Here is a 17,553-nt window from a genome sequence, read left to right on the forward strand (position 1 = left end):
GTGGCTGTGCCCAGTCCCGAATTGCGGAAAGTTTCTCCGGGTCCATGCGAAGCTCCATCCCCGAGATGATATAACCGAGGAACGGTATTAATGTTACTTCGAAGGTACACTTGGATATCTTGGCATAGAGATGATTCTCGCGTAGACGGCGGAGTACCTCTTTGACCTGTATCCTGTGTTCAGCAAGGTCTTTGGAAAAAATCAGTATGTCATCCAAATATACCACGACACTTAGGTATAACATGTCTCGGAAGATTTCGTTGACGAATCCCTGGAAGACAGCAGGAGCATTGCTAAGACCGAACGGCATCACCAGATACTCATAATGCCCATCCCAGGTATTGAAGGCGGTCTTCCATTCATCTCCCTCTGATGCGTATAAGGTTATATGCCCCCCTCAAATCGAGCTTGGAAAAACGTGGGCACCACGAACTCTATCAAATAGCTCTGTGATTAGAGGAAAGGGGTATTTATTTTTTCGCGGTAGTCGATACATGGTCTTAACCCCCCGTCCTTCTTTTTCACGAAGAAGAAGCCCGCTCCAGCCGGGGAGATAGAGGGGCGAATGAATCCCTTGTGAAGATTGGATTTGATATAGTCTGACATAGCTTGTGTCTCTGGAAGGGACAGGGGATAAATGCGACCCCGGGGCGGCATTTTCCCTGGGATGAGGTCAATGGGGCAGTCCCAAGACCTATGGGGTGGTAACTGGTCAGCCGCCTGTTCCGAGAACACATCCTTGAACTCTTGGTACGCCTCCGGGATAAGTTCTTCCTCCGCCTTAATAGAAACACGAAGCGGATAGACAGGGGTGAGACAGTTAGCATGACAAAAAGAACTCCAAGACCGAATCTGTGCGGTCTTCCAATCGATATGGGGATTGTGAATTTTGAGCCAAGGCATTCCGAGAACCAGATCGTGATGCATTTCCGGAATCACCAGGAACTCCAAATATTCTTGATGTAGAGCCCCGACCTGTAATTTAACTGGAACCGTGCGCTCTGTTATGATACCCTTGGATATCCTAGTACCATTGATAGCTGTCAAGGAAAGAGGCCGTTCGATGGACCGTACTTCCAAATTCAGGCTTTGGACACAGAGAGAAGAAACGAAATTCCCCGCAGCCCCGGAGTCCAACAGGGCTTCAAAAGACTTGGAAGTAACCTTAGTGGTTAACGTTACAGGAAGCAAACAGTCCGAAGTCGGAGAAGATTTGGTCGTAACCCCCAACTTGACTCCTCCGGAACAAGCTAGGCCTGCCCGTTTCCCGGACGGGATTTGCAGGACTTGATGAAGTGACCCGCAGCTCCGCAGTACAGACAGAGCTTACCTTCATGACGACGCTGTCGCTCCTCCGGGGACAATCGGGATCGGTTAATTTGCATGGGTTCGTCCGGACTTGGGACCACCGCTTGCCTTGCAGGGGGAAGCTGGAACCTAGAACGATCCGATCGACTACGTTCACCTCCACGTTCCTGCATCCGGAGATCTACCTTGACACAGAGAGAGATCAATTCCTCTAAAGAATCCGGAAGCTCCCGAGTGACCAACTCATCCTTCAGGCGATCAGAGAGACCGTTCCAGAAAGCAGCTCTCAGAGCCTCAATATTCCAGCGAAGTTCAGAGGCAATGGTTTGAAAATGAACCACATACTGACCCACGGATCGGGAGCCTTGACGGATGCGGAGCAAGTCAGAAGAGGCCGAAGTCATCCTGCCGGGCTCGTCAAAAATTCGTCGAAAAGACGTGATGAATTCGGAGTAATTGGAAACTAGTGAATCAGAACGTTCCCATAATGGAGACACCCAATCCAAGGCAGATCCTTCCAGCAGAGAAATAATATATGCCACCTTGGACCGGTCTGTAGGAAAGTTATGTGCAAGTAGCTCGAAATGTACCTCGCATTGGTTTAAAAAACCACGACAATTTTTAGGATTCCCATTATAACGGGACGGAGTAGGCAGCTGAAGGCCCGGAGTGGCACCGGCCGATGGCCGAACATTGCTGGAAGCGGCAACTGGTGCGGCTACTGGAACTGGTGCTGGAATTACCGAGGCTAGGGACACCTGAATCTGATCCAGACGCCCGGACAACTCCTGGAGGTACTGCATCACCTGACCTTGTGCCGCTTCCTGACTTTGTACTCGGGAAGCCAGATTCTGGATGGCACTTGAGTCCGTGTTCCGATCCCCCGGGTCCATAAGGCCTGAGTATACTATCACTGACCTGGTTTGGGAGTGTTGTGGACTCTGGGTTTCTTCCGGTGACCGGGAAGAGGAACCGCAACTGGGCCGCAGCAGAGATGGCCGAATGTAAGTTTTCCTCATGCACGATCAGGTCTGCAGACAGGAGGCACGCGTGGACGCTGAAGGTCTCCTGAAAGACAGAACTTGAAAGGTGCTGATGAATCAGTGAGGAATACCAGGTGCTGGAGGCACAAACTGCGCTAAAGTGCACTGGGGTTTGGAGAGACTGAAGTGCTTGTAGGCGCTGAAGTGCTTGGAGGCGCTTGGAGGCGCTGGGGTGCTTGGAGGCGCTGAGGCGCTTGGAGACACTGAGGTGCTTGGAGGCACGGAGATGCTTGGAGGCACGGAAGTGCTTGGAGGCACGGAGATGCTTGGAGGCACGGAGGAATGCGGGAGCACTGGAGATCACAACTTCTGTAGGCAGAATAGATGATACTCAGGCACTGATGCAGTGCCTGACGCCTGAATTTATACTTCCCACCACCATCCGGTTGGTGGGAAGTGCCTGATGACGTCACCCACCCAGACGCCGGGCCGAGCGACGGAAGCCGGGAGCCGCCAGCGAGGACGGCCGCAGGGAGGACCAGCGCGCCCGGAGAGGTAAGTAAGGCGGACGGGGCGGCGGCGTGACACTCCCTATGTCCCTCCTGTGGCTCCATGGGATCTGTCTGTTGTACTAAAGGCCCTGCAAGAGTCTCCATTTGAACCTCTTGAGTCAGCGGACCTTAAATGGCTCATAGCCAAGGTCCTGCTCTTGCTGGCTATTGCCTATGCAAGAAGGGTGCTGGACTTAGGCGCATTGTCCTGTCGTCCGCCCTTTCTGATATTTCACCATGACCGGGCAGTTCTTAGAACTGGACTGGGTTATTTACCTAAGGTGGTGTCATCTTTTCACTTTAACCAAGAGATTGTGGTTTCAGCCTTTATCTCTTCAGACTTGTCCTCCAAAGAGAGGTCTTTGGATGTGGTAAGGGCTCTCCGTATATATGTGGAGAGGACAGCCTCTATCAGGCGGTAAGATAATCCTTTTTGCCTTGTTTGGTTTTCACAAATGTGGCTGGCCTGTGAATAAGCAAACCTTATGCGCAGGCTGGTCTCCCAGCTCCTGCTGCTATTAAAGCCCATTCTACTCGATCTGTTGGACCTTCTTGGGCTGCCCGCCTTGGCGCATCCGCAGAACAATTGTGCAAGGCGGCTACGTGGACCTCAGTGAACACATTTATTAGGTTCTATGCCATTGATACTTCCACCTCCCAGGATGCTTCCTTTGGACGCCGGGTTCTCATAACCGCTAAGGCTTGTCCCCTCCCTTGAGGAACTGCTTTAGGACATCCACGATGTTTCCCTGTAGAAATCAATGTACCCTGCTGCAGAAAAGGAGTGTTATGGTAGCCTTAAGGTATTTTACACTCTTTCTGCGAGGTACATTGGGTTTCCACAGGGCACCCACCCTGACGCACGTAGCTTCTTTGGGTTTGTATGGCATTAGCTGCTGGTACCTTCTCCTGTTGTGAGAATGTGGTTCTATGTGACTAACATCTACCTTCTCTCCTACCTGCTCCTGCATTGGATTGGTTAACAAAACTAGAGGAGGCCCCAATGCATCCTGGGACAGCCTAAAGCTTTAGCCTGTTGGTGCCTCTGGATCAAGATCCACTCTACACCTCCGATGTTTCCCTATGGAACTCAATGTACTTCTCAGAAAGAGTGTTAGCCATGGTAACTCTACTATAACACTCCTTTTTAATCTGACTCTAAACCTAACCCTAACCTTAATTGCCGACTAACCCTAACATTAACAGCAACCTAACCCTAATCCAATTATAGACAGAACCGCAGCCTATCACAAACTCTAACCCTAACCTAATCCTAATTCTAAAATAGTCTGTCGACATTGTCAGTATCAACATTCTTATAGTGTCACTATTATGTCAGTATGGTCATTGTGAATGTCAACATGTTAAATGAGGACATTCTGACCATGTCAATATTCAGACCATGTCTACATTCTGGTGTCAACATTTTGTATGTTGACTTCTGAATATCAGCTTTATAACTGCATATAATGTGATGTACAGTAACATTTCTGATCCTGTACTATTTCCAGGTAGCAGACAGAATTGTAGACACTGCTAGTGAAAACAGCAGCTATTGTGACATGGAGAAGCATCCCCCCCCCCCCCACCCCTCTCAAACTTTGCACATTTGAAAATATGTAACCTCACATGTTCTACCATGTATTTATTTATTTTAGTTACTACGTTGGTATGTGTGGAGATGGAGCTAATGACTGTGGGGTAAGTAATCCTATTTTATAATATGCTGGTTTATGTAATTTGCAAGCAAATGTAACAGGTTATCCATACATGTACGGGGGCATGGGCGTAGTTACCATAGGTGTAGGGGATGCGGTTGCTATGGGGCCTGAGCCGTCTCTGGAGCTAAGCCCTTCCTCTGCACCTAGCTGCTGAGCCCTGCTGGCTGCTTTTACCGTACAAGTGTGCTGTGCTGCTGCTCACCAGGCTGGATCTGCCTCTCCTGAGTCATAACTAACGCTGGGAGGAGACGTGGCCGAGTCTGCAGGGACATCATTGGACCACGGGCAGCACTCCCCTTCTCAGCGTCCACCTAGAGAGCAGCAGATGTGGCTGTAGTTCAGCAGGCAGCAGCACACTACAGATAACGGCGCCCCATTGGTGAGTGCCCACCTGCTGCAGGTAGTCCACAGGGGGGGAGGGGATCTCTGAGTAATTTACAAGGGGCAGTCAGGCTGGGCGGGGCCTGACTAACTGTGCTATGGGGCCCCAATGCGCACAGCTACGCCCCTATACGGGGGATAATAAGCATATGTGAATGTTGGTAAGTTTCCCAGTGATTAACAGGCATACTATTTAGTTCTTGCAAAATGTCTGAAAGCAGGCTTGAAAATATAATTTTAAATTTGAAAATTCTGGAAAAGGATCTAGAAACAGGTTGAAATTGATTTATCTAATCTAGGAGTCTTTGGTCGCTGGTTTAGTACTAGTATACACACTGTAAGACCTGGTGCATACATTTAATTTGGCCTTCTCTTTATCATGACAGATTTAACATAGTTGAAAACTTTAAATCAGCCTCCAAATATTCCAAGACTTAGATGTAGAGGCATAACTAGGGTCAATGGCACCCAGGGAAAATTAAAAAAAAAACGGTGTCCTTGAAAAATATGTCTTGTGGTCCCCCTTGTATTTTCCGTATATCGCCCCCTTTTCTGTATTTTCCATATGGTGCCTACCTTGTCTGTATTTTCCTTATAGTGCCTTCCTTGTCTGTATTTTCCTCATAGTGACCCCCGTGTCTCTATTTTCCGCTATAGTGACCCCTCTTGTTTGTATTTTCCCTACAGTAACCCTCTTGTGTGTATTTTCTCTATAGTGATCCCCATACCTGTATTGTCATTAAAGTGACCCCCTTGTCTGTATTTTCCTTGTAGATACCCCTGCCTGTATTTTCCTTATAGATGGCCCTCTTTATCTGCATTTTCTCTATAGTGCCCCCCTAGACTGAATTTTCCCTATTATGATCCCCCTTGTCTGTATTTTCCTTTATAGATACCCCCCTTGCCTGAATTTTCATTATAGATAGCCCCCTTGTCTGAATATTCCCTATAGTAATCCCCCTTGCTTGTAGATTCCCTATAGTGACCCCCTTGTTTGTATATTCCTTATAGTGACCCCCTTGTCTGTGTTTTCCTTTTAGATACTCCCTTTATCTGCATTTTCTATTTAGTGCTGCCCTTATCTGTTTTTCCTTATACATACCCCCTTGTCTGTGTTTTCCTTATAGTTACTCCCTTGTCTATATTTTCCCTATAGTGGCCCCTTTATCTATATTTTCCATATAGCACCCCCCTTTTCTATATTTTCCTTAAAGAACACCCGTTGTCTGTATTTTTATTATAGATACACCCTTGTCTGTATTTTCAGTATAGATACCCCTCTTGTCTGTATTGATCCTATAGTGACCCCCGTTTTGTTTTCATGATAGATTACACCCTTGTCTGTATTTTCTCTATAGTGCCGCCCTTATCTGTATTTTCCCTGTAGTGACCACTCCTGTCTGTATTTACCTTATATATACCCCTTTGTTTGTATTTTCATCATAGATACCCCCTTCTTTGTATTTTCCTTACAGTGACCCCCCTTGCCTATATTTTCTTTAGTGACCCATCTTGCCTTTATTTTCCTTACAGTGACTGCCTTTCCTGCATACAGTATGCTCTATAGTGATCTCCCCCTTGTCTGTATAATCCCTATGGTGACCCCCCTTGTCTATATTTTCCTTATAGTGACCCCCTTGTCTGTTTTTTTCCTATAGTGACACCCTTTTCTGTATTTTCCTATAGTCCCACCTTGTCAGTATTTTCCTTACAGTGACCCCCCCTTGCCTGTATATTCCTTTTAGTGACCCCCCTTTGTTTGTGTATTCCTATTAGTGACCTCCCTTGTCTGTATTTTCCCTATAGTAACCTTCCTCGTCTATTATCCTTTTTAAACTGCTTAAATATTGCAGCATGACAATCACTGTGATCTATGTTGAGATATTGGTATTTATCATTATGACATATGGTTGCTGTTCGTGTCCAGGAGTGTGAGCTGCATTATTTATTATTACACCAGAGCAAACACTAACCCTGTATATGCATACCCTCCAACATGACCCGCCCCACTAGGTACAAAATGCTCTGTTTCTGGACTTCCCTCTTAATTTATTATTGCCATCACCTGTGCAGAAACAGCTTTCTTATCATTTAACTAGTTCAACACAGGTGATGGAAATCATAAATTAAGAGGGAAGTCCAGAAACAGAGCATTTTGTACCAAGTGAGGCGGGTCATGTTGGAGGGTCTGCATCAGTGGCGTAACTAGAAATTTTTCTCCCCCAAGCCAAAAAATCCTTCGGCGCCCCCCCCCCCCATACCCCCCATAATTGGCACTAGTAAAGGGACAAATATGCGCGCGCCGCAGGCGTGCGCCGCCAAAAAGGGGTGTGGCTTCATTGAAATGGGCGTGGATTCGCGTAAAGGGGCGTGGCATTGCAGGAAAAGACTACCTTATACCCCAGTTTTGCAACCTGCACGCCCAGACGTTAGCCACCACAGGAAAGAAAAATAATCCTGATTCATGCCCCTTACATTATTTGTAATTTTTCCTCCTTATAGTAATGCCCAGTATACATTATTCCACATACTGCAATGGCCTTAGCCATTATGCCACACACAATAATGCACATGACACAATATGCACACACTGTAATGCCCCCGACACATTATGCCACACACCGTAATGCCTGTGACACATTATGACAGGAATAGCAATGCCCGTTATACATTATGCTACACACTGCAATGCCCCTGATACATTATAGCACATACAATGTCTGTGACACAGTATGACACACACCACAATGATCCTGAGACATTATACCACATACCACAATGCCCGTGATATAGTATACAACACACCGTAATGCCTGACACATTATGACACACACCGCAATGTCCGTGATACATTATGCCACACACCGTAATGCCCATTACACATTAAGTTCTACAGTAAGGCTTCTAATTACTTTTAAATTACCTGCTCGTTGCAAGGGGTTTCATGCTCTTGGTTCCATGCACGGTGCCAGGGGTTTTCATGCTCAGGGTGTCATGCTCGTTGCCAGAGGTTTCATGCACTGGGTGTCATGCTCGTTGCCAGCGGTTTCATACTCTTGGTTCCATGCACGGTGCCAGGGGTTTTCATGCTCAGGGTGTCATGCTCATTGCCAGGGGTTTCATGCACTGGGCGTCATGCTCGTTGCCAGGGGTTTCATGCACTGGGTGTCATGCTTGTTGCCAGGGGTTTCATGCACTGGGTGTCATGCTCGTTGCTAGGGGGTAGTGCTTGTTGCTAGGGCCATGCCCCCAGTGCCACATATGCCCCCAGTGCCAGATATTCCCCCACAGTGCCAGGTATATGCCCCCAGTGCCAGATATTCCCCCACAGTGCCAGGTACATGCCCCCAGTGCCACATATACCCCCCCCCCCCCCCAGTGCCACATATGTCCCCTCAGTGCCTGGTCCCCCCAGTGCCAAATATTCCCCCACAGTGCCACATATGCCCCCTCAGTGCCTGCTCCCCCCAGTGCCAGATATTCCCCCACAGTGCCAGGTATATGCCCCCAGTGCCAGATATTCCCCCACAGTGCCACATATGCCCCCTCAGTGCCTGCCACCCCCAGTGCCAAATATTCCCCCACAGTGCCAAGTATATGCCCCCAGTGCCAGATCTTCCCCCACAGTGCCTGCTCCCCCCCCCCCCCGCTCCTTTGTGTTGGAGGGACACGGAGCGCATAGCGCGCCTCTCCTGTGTCCCTCCTGGCTCTCCTGCCGGTCTAATAAAGGAAGTGCCGGTTCGTGAGCCAATCAGAGCTCACGAACGGCACTTCCTTTATTAGACAGGCCGGGGGAGAGCCAGGGAGGGACACAGGAGAGGCGCGCGATGTGCGCTCCGTGTCCCTCCTTACAGCAGCGGAGGGAAGGAGACCGCAGATTGACATGCGGACGCTCGTCCGCATGTCAATCTGTGCAAAGTCAGTGGCGCCCCCGCAGCCCCTCGCCCCCAAGCCACCGCGAGGACAGCGGGGGCAGTAGTTACGCCACTGGTCTGCATATGTAGTACAGATAAGTAATTGGACGGACTAAATAGACACTTTTTTTTATTCTCTTATACCACTTCCAGACATATTTTCGTGCTCAGACGCTGAGATTTCACTTCAGCAAAATCCCAAGATTCTGCTGGAGACCCACTTTCACATTACACCTGAGACCAGGGAAATTTCCGGGTCGTCCCTTTTCACAGATAAGCCGGGTCTGCCCTGACATTCTACAAGCCAGAGCTACCCATACTTGCCTACCTGACCCTCTCCATGAGGGAGAAAATGCTCTGTTCCTGGACTTTCCTGGTAATGTATGATTGCCATCACCTGTGGTGAGCTAGTTAATTGATAAGAAAGGTGTTTCACCACAGGTGATGGCAATCATACATTACCAGGAAAGTCCAGGAACAGAGCATTTTCTCCCTCATGGAGAGGGTCAGGTAGGCAAGTATGGAGCTACCAGGCTGCATACTCACATGTCACAATCATACACACATTCATGTCATACACACACGTCACAATCATACACACACGTCACAATCATACACACACATACATGTCATATATACATACATGTCACACTCATACATACACGTACATTCCGTCCTGGGAAAAACCCTGGTGAATAGCCTTTCAGACTTACAAAATCCCGGGTTGATGCCCGTTCATGTGCAAAACCAGGTATTTTAAAGTATGCCTGAAAGGGGGATTAATCATGTTATATGTATTCTTTATTGATACATTTTACATTTGTTTATCAGGAATGATAAACATTATAATGGTGTAATAATATAGAGTACATTATAGTGCTAATACATTGATCAATGAAATTAACCAATTTTTTTCAGGCATTGAAAAGGGCTCATGCGGGAATATCTTTATCCAATTTGGAAGCTTCAGTGGCTTCTCCTTTTACATCCAAAATCCCAAACATTGAATGTGTTCCAAAATTACTGAAGTAAGTTACTGAAGTAAAATGTATTTTTTCTCAAAAATTTACTTTAGAGACACCATAACATTTTGGATGTGTAAACAACACATTATACATTGCCGTAGACAACCAGTAAAGCTAAAAACAGATAAGATATACTTCATTATACATGCTAGGTAAAAGTATACACATTATGGATGTTGGGTACAACATTTTTAAAAGGATTGCTCATTGGACCTTAACACACGCCCGCTAGTTTAGCTGTCAATCACCGCCGGCTGCCGCAGCATGTGTGCAGGCAGTCGGCTGATCGCCCATACACACACAAAGATGCGCCAATATATCGGTAGATATATTGGCTGTTGGCTGTGCTGCAGGGCCAACGCGATGTGTCTGTGAACAACGGAGTTCACAGACATATCGCCCGTACACCAGGGCCGGATTAAGCCTTGGGAGGGCCTGGGGCACTTAGGACTGGGGGGCCCTGGTGGACAGGGGAGGGTGTATATTAGATTGTGCATACCTCTCAATATGACCCATTCCATGAGAAAAAAAATGCTCTCTGCCTGGACTACCCTTTTAATATATGATTGGCATCAGGTGTTGAACTATTTAATTGATAAAACAGGTATTTCAACAAAAATGATTACAATTATACATTAAGAGGGAAGTCCAGGTAGAGAACATTTTGTCCCTCCTGGAATGGGTCAATGGGAGGTATGGATTGTGTATATTAAATATAAACCAATGGTGTATATTAGATTTAAACTAATAGTTTAATAAGGCCTAGGTACTGTTTATAGCTCCACCTAAGATACAACTATTTTAGGCAGAGACAGAGCATTGTGGGGGTGGCGTCTGGGAAACGGAGGTGGCAGCAGATGAACTGGGTCATGATGTGGGCATGATCGGGGCAGCTGCGTGTCATCACATGTAGCTGCTGCGATTACAAAGATGGCGGCAGGCATTCTGTGGTCGCAGCCAGGCTGCACCGGCCGGAAGCATCAACAAATTATGCAATCATGCTGAAATTGCGGTGGTCGGGGGGGAGGGGGGGTGGGGGGGGAGCATGCGATCGAAAGGATTGCAAACTCTGCCACTTAGCAGAATTTGCAATCCTTATTGAATCAGGTCCATTGTTCCCATATTAATCAAAAGAAAGTGCCATCTGCCCTAAAAAAAAAAATTTATATAATACATTAAGGTGTCCTAAGACATAAAATGTACTGTAGGCTTGAAAATTGGTATAGTTTTTAAAAGAAGATAGTTCCCTGGTGTGTGGGTACATTTAAGCAAATTATCTAATATATGTTTGTATAAAAACGTGTAATACAAAATTGCAAGAAAATGAAAGGGATACATGTTAAACTGTAGCGTCAAATCTAGTGCACTCTGCTCATTTCCACTGCAGCGATTCAGCAACTCAAGCCAGGGATTACTATCCATACAGTGCTGGGAGTACTGATATCCAAAAAATAATTCCTAAAACAAGGCTTTAAGGCTGTTGTTAGGAATGAGAGACCTAAGTGAACTGAACTAAGGGGGTTATTCAGGGCTGTTAGCAAACCAAATAAGCACACTGATAAGCAAAACCATGTTGTACTGCAGGTGGGGCAGATATAACATGTGCAGAGAAATTCAGATTTGGGTGGGGTGTGTTCAAACTGGAATCTAAATTGCAGTGTAAAAATAAAGCAGCCAGTATTTACCCTGCACAGAAACAATATAACCCACCCAAATCTAACTCTCTCTGCATATGTTATATCTGCCTCCCCTGCAGTGCACATTGGGGGTCATTCCAAGTTGTTCGCTCGGTAAATTTCTTCGCATCGCAGCGATTTTCCGCTTAGTGCGCATGCGCAATGTTCGCACTGCGACTGCGCCAAGTAAATTTGCTATGCAGTTAGGAATTTTACTCACGGTTTTTTCTTCGTTCTGGTGATCGTAATGTGATTGACAGGAAGTGGGTGTTTCTGGGCGGAAACAGGCCGTTTTATGGGCGTGTGGGAAAAAACGCTACCGTTTCTGGGAAAAACGCGGGAGTGGCTGGAGAAACGGAGGAGTGTCTGGACGAACGCTGGGTGTGTTTGTGACGTCAAACTAGGAACGACAAGCACTGAACTGATCGCACTGGCAGAGTAAGTCTCGAGCTACTCAGAAACTGCACAGAGATGTCTTTTCGCAATATTGCGAATCTTTCGTTCGCAATTTTAAGAAGCTAAGATTCACTCCCAGTAGGCGGCGGCTTAGCGTGTGTAAAGCTGCTAAAAGCAGCTAGCGAGCGAACAACTCGGAATGAGGGCCATGGTTTTGCCTATTAGTGTGCTTTTCTTAGTTTTCTAACAAACTGAATAAGGCCCAGTTAGTAATAGGATATATTAATGTCCACTTCAATTAGCATGTTTAAAAAGTAGATTTTTTCCTTTCTGCATTGTACGGTTATATTCATTAATATATTTTCATTGGCACACAGGGAAGGAAGAAATGCCCTTGTTACTTCTGTGTGTTTGTTCAAATACCTCATTATGTATACCCTGGTGGAACTCATTTGCATGATGCTACTATTTTGGGTAAGAATACACAAATTTGTTTTCTGCGTTTTCATAAAATGTGAACTATGAGCCTGATTCAGTTCCTGACGCTAGTGAGTCACATGCAGCAAACTACAGATGTTCAGTACTTTGTGCATGCATCGGGCCTGTACTGCACATGTGCAGTATGAGTCTGTGACATAGCATGTAGATCTGCATCAGACTGTCAGTGGTTGATAGTCTGATGCCATTTGGGTGCTGGGAGGGGGCAGCTATGGCCTCCATTTCCCAAAATAGTGGCATGTCGCCAATGTTGTACGGGAGGGACGAGGCCAGGATTTCTGTTAGATGATGGAGATTTCCCCGCCTCTTTGTCGTATCTGCGGATAATGGGGGTCATTCCGAGTTGTTCGCTTGCTAGCAGTTTTTAGCAGCCGTGCAAACGCTATGCTGCCGCCCACTGGGAGTGTATTTTAGCTTAGCAGAAGTGCGAACGAAAGGATCGCTGTGCGGCTACAAAATAAATTTGTGCAGTTTTAGAGTAGCTTCAAACCTACTCAGCGCTTGTGATCACTTCAGCCCATTCAGTTCCGGATTTGACATCACACACCCGCCCAGCATTTGACCCAGCCACGTCTGCGTTTTTCCTGGCACGCCTACGTTTTTTTGAACACTCCCTGAAAACGGTGAGTTGACAGCCAGAAACGCCCACTTCATGTCAATCACTCTGCGGCTGCCAGTGCAACTGAAAAGCAAAGCTAGACTCTGTGTGAAACTACATCGGTCGTTGTAATAGTATGTCATGCGTGCGCATTGCACCTCATACGCATGCGCAGAACTGCCATTTTTTAGCGTCATCGATGCACAGCGAACGAATGCAGCTAGCGAACAACTCGGAATGACCACCAATGTCACAGATGATATGATGCTGTGTACTAATGCAAGCAGAAGGCATGACACCTCCTTCTGCATCAACATATAAGTGATAACAGGTCCAAGCATCTGAATCATGCCCATTGCAATTATATTTTAGGTAGTTTGCTAGCATGGGCATGTTTAAAAGAATTATGAAAAATGAATTTCTTAAACATTTTATATTATATCTAGACTGTGGGCCCCATTTAATAACAAAAGGGGGTATACCAAGGTAACTGGCAACTTCTCCACTGTCTCACTTCTCCACACTTTCCATTGCTTCATGAATAGACCCCACAATTTACGATGTTTTTACTGGAAATATGTAATGTGCTCATTGTGATACATACAGATGTAGCCATGTTCCTCTTTGCTGTGATGCAGCATGCTGCAACACAGCTTGCTGCATGGCATACCAGGCAGTGACTATTCACAGCCAGTGATCGAATAGTCGCAGCCTGGCATGATGCAACATGCCGCATCGCAGTAAGATGAGCATGGCTACATCTGTATGTGTTATGTTAACTGATACAATACAGTTCTTGTTATCATTATTTTTCTCCCCAGAAACAAACATTACTTGGAAATTATCATTATCTGATGCAGGACATTGCTATTACTGTCACAGTTATCTTAACAAGTGAGTTATCTCTAACAATAACTGTCACTGACAGATGTTGGTAATGGTATGAAAATGTTTTAATAGATTCTGAGGATGTTTTACCAGGTTTCATATATTTGGTGTATGTATCACACACATGTTTACATGGTAAGGTAGAAATGGTTCTTTCTCTGACGTCCTAGTGGATGCTGGGAACTCCGTAAGGACCATGGGGAATAGCGGCTCCGCAGGAGACTGGGCACAAAAGTAAAAGCTTTAGGACTACCTGGTGTGCACTGGCTCCTCCCCCCATGACCCTCCTCCAAGCCTCAGTTAGATTTTTGTGCCCGAACGAGAAGGGTGCACACTAGGTGGCTCTCCTGAGCTGCTTAGTGAAAAAGTTTAAGTATAGGTTTTTTATTTTCAGTGAGTCCTGCTGGCAACAGGTTCACTGCACCGAGGGACTAAGGGGAGAAGAAGCGAACTCACCTGCGTGCAGAGTGGATTGGGCTTCTTAGGCTACTGGACATTAGCTCCAGAGGGACGATCACAGGCCCAGCCATGGATGGGTCCCAGAGCCGCGCCGCCGGCCCCCTTACAGAGCCAGAAGACAGAAGAGGTCCGGGAAATCGGCGGCAGAAGACGTCCTGTCTTCAATAAGGTAGCGCACAGCACCGCAGCTGTGCGCCATTGCTCTCAGCACACTTCACACTCCGGTCACTGAGGGTGCAGGGCGCTGGGGGGGGGGCGCCCTGAGACGCAATAAAAACACCTTAGATGGCGAAAAATACATCACATATAGCTCCTGGGCTATATGGATGCATTTAACCCCTGCCAGTTTTTCCTTAAAAAAGCGGGAGAAAGGCCGCCGAGAAGGGAGCGGAGCCTATCTCCTCAGCACACAAGCGCCATTTTCCCTCACAGCTCCGCTGGAAGGACGTCTCCCTGACTCTCCCCTGCAGTCCTGCACTACAGAAACAGGGTAAAACAAGAGAGGGGGGGCACTAATTTGGCAGATTAATCAATACAGCAGCTATATAAGGGAAAAACACTTATATAAGGTTATCCCTGTATATATATAGCGCTCTGGTGTGTGCTGGCAAACTCTCCCTCTGTCTCCCCAAAGGGCTAGTGGGGTCCTGTCCTCTATCAGAGCATTCCCTGTGTGTGTGCTGTGTGTCGGTACGTTGTGTCGACATGTATGAGGAGGAAAATGGTATGGAGGCGGAGCAATTGCCTGTAATAGTGATGTCACCCCCTAGGGAGTCGACACCTGACTGGATGGTCTTATGGAAGGAATTACGTGATAGCGTCAGCACTTTACAAAAGACTGTTGACGACATGAGACAGCCGGCAAATCAGTTATTACCTGTCCAGGCGTCTCAAACACCGTCAGGGGCTCTAAAGCGCCCGTTACCTCAGATGGTCGACACAGACCCAGACACGGACACTGACTCCAGTGTCGACGGTGAGGAAACAAACTTGTTTTCCAGTAGGGCCACACGTTACATGATCACGGCAATGAAGGAGGTTTTGAACATTTCTGATACTACAAGTACCACAAAAAAGGGTATTATGTGGGGTGTGAAAAAACTACCTGTAGTTTTTCCTGAATCAGATGAATTAAATGAGGTGTGTGATGAAGCGTGGGTTTCCCCCGATAAAAAACTGCTAATTTCTAAAAAATTATTGGCATTATACCCTTTCCCGCCAGAGGTTAGGGCGCGTTGGGAAACACCCCCTAGGGTAGATAAGGCGCTCACACGCTTATCAAAACAAGTGGCGTTACCGTCTCCTGGGATGCTTACCTCCATGTCCCAATTTGCCCTTCTCACCAAGGGTACCTCAGGTTTGTGGTACAGAACTGTCACTATCAGTTTCAGACGCTGCCGTTTGGATTGTCCACGGCACCCCGGGTCTTTACCAAGGTAATGGCCGAAATGATGATTCTTCTTCGAAGAAAAGGCGTCTTAATTATCCCTTACTTGGACGATCTCCTGATAAGGGCAAGGTCCAGGGAACAGTTAGAGGTCGGAGTAGCACTATCTCAAGTAGTACTACGACAGCACGGGTGGATTCTAAATATTCCAAAATCGCAGCTGATTCCGACGACACGTCTGCTGTTCCTAGGGATGATTCTGGACACAGTCCAGAAAAAGGTGTTTCTCCCGGAGGAGAAAGCCAGGGAGTTATCCAAGCTAGTCAGGAACCTCCTAAAACCAGGCCAAGTGTCAGTGCATCAATGCACAAGGGTCCTGGAAAAAAATGGTGGCTTCTTACGAAGCGATTCCATTCAGCAGATTCCACGCAAGAACTTTTCAGTGGGATCTGCTGGACAAATGGTCCGGATCGCATCTTCAGATGCATCAGCGGATAACCCTGTCTCCAAGGACAAGGGTGTCTCTCCTGTGGTGGTTGCAGAGTGCTCATCTTCTAGAGGGCCGCAGATTCGGCATTCAGGACTGGGTCCTGGTGACCACGGATGCCAGCCTGAGAGGCTGGGGAGCAGTCGCACAGGGAAGAAATTTCCAGGGCTTGTGGTCAAGCATGGAAACGTCATTTCACATAAATATCCTGGAACTAAGGGCCATTTACAATGCCCTAAGTCAAGCAAGGCCTCTGCTTCAGGGTCAGCCGGTGTTGATCCAGTCGGACAACATCACGGCAGTCGCCCACGTAAACAGACAGGGCGGCACAAGAAGCAGGAGGGCAATGGCAGAAGTTGCAAGGATTCTTCGCTGGGCGGAAAATCATGTGATAGCACTGTCAGCAGTGTTCATTCCGGGAGTGGACAACTGGGAAGCAGACTTCCTCAGCAGACACGACCTCCACCCGGGGGAGTGGGGACTTCACCCAGAAGTCTTCCACATGATTGTGAACCGTTGGGAAAAACCAAAGGTGGACATGATGGCGTCCCGCCTCAACAAAAAACTAGACAGATATTGCGCCAGGTCAAGGGACCCTCAGGCAATAGCTGTGGACGCTCTGGTAACACCGTGGGTGTACCAGTCAGTGTATGTGTTCCCTCCTCTGCCTCTCATACCCAAGGTACTGAGAATCATAAGAAGGAGAGGAGTAAGGACTATACTCGTGGCTCCGGATTGGCCAAGAAGGACTTGGTACCCGGAACTTCAAGAGATGCTCACGGAGGACCCGTGGCCTCTACCTCTAAGAAAGGACCTGCTCCAGCAGGGACCCTGTCTGTTCCAAGACTTACCGCGGCTGCGTTTGACGGCATGGCGGTTGAACGCCAGATCCTGAAGGAAAAAGGCATTCCGGATGAAGTCATCCCTACCCTGATCAAAGCCAGGAAGGATGTTACCGTGCAACATTATCACCGTATTTGGCGTAAATATGTTGCGTGGTGTGAGGCCAGGAAGGCCCCTACTGAGGAATTTCAACTGGGTCGTTTCCTGCATTTCCTGCAAATAGGACTGTCTATGGGCCTAAAATTAGGGTCCATTAAGGTTCAAATTTCGGCCCTGTCGATTTTCTTCCAGAAAGAACTGGCTTCAGTTCCTGAAGTTCAGACGTTTGTCAAGGGGGTACTGCATATACAGCCTCCTTTTGTGCCTCCAGTGGCACCTTGGGATCTCAATGTGGTTTTGGGGTTCCTAAAATCACATTGGTTTGAACCACTCACCACT

The 17,553-nt window shown here is 47.3% G+C and overlaps 1 protein-coding gene across 1 annotated transcript in view; it reads left to right on the forward strand.

Moving 5' to 3' along the window:
• The window catches only part of LOC134910905 (probable cation-transporting ATPase 13A4), a 350,913-nt gene that overhangs the window by 243,839 nt on the left and 89,521 nt on the right, over window positions 1-17,553 (forward strand). Inside the window, exons 22-25 of the mRNA XM_063919292.1 lie at window positions 4,501-4,543; window positions 9,777-9,886; window positions 12,333-12,429; window positions 13,873-13,945. Coding sequence (XP_063775362.1) covers window positions 4,501-4,543; window positions 9,777-9,886; window positions 12,333-12,429; window positions 13,873-13,945 — 323 coding nt within the window. The remainder of the gene's footprint in view (window positions 1-4,500; window positions 4,544-9,776; window positions 9,887-12,332; window positions 12,430-13,872; window positions 13,946-17,553) is intronic.

This window comes from Pseudophryne corroboree, chromosome 4 (assembly GCF_028390025.1).
Source record: "Pseudophryne corroboree isolate aPseCor3 chromosome 4, aPseCor3.hap2, whole genome shotgun sequence".
Taxonomy (NCBI): Eukaryota; Metazoa; Chordata; class Amphibia; order Anura; family Myobatrachidae; genus Pseudophryne; species Pseudophryne corroboree.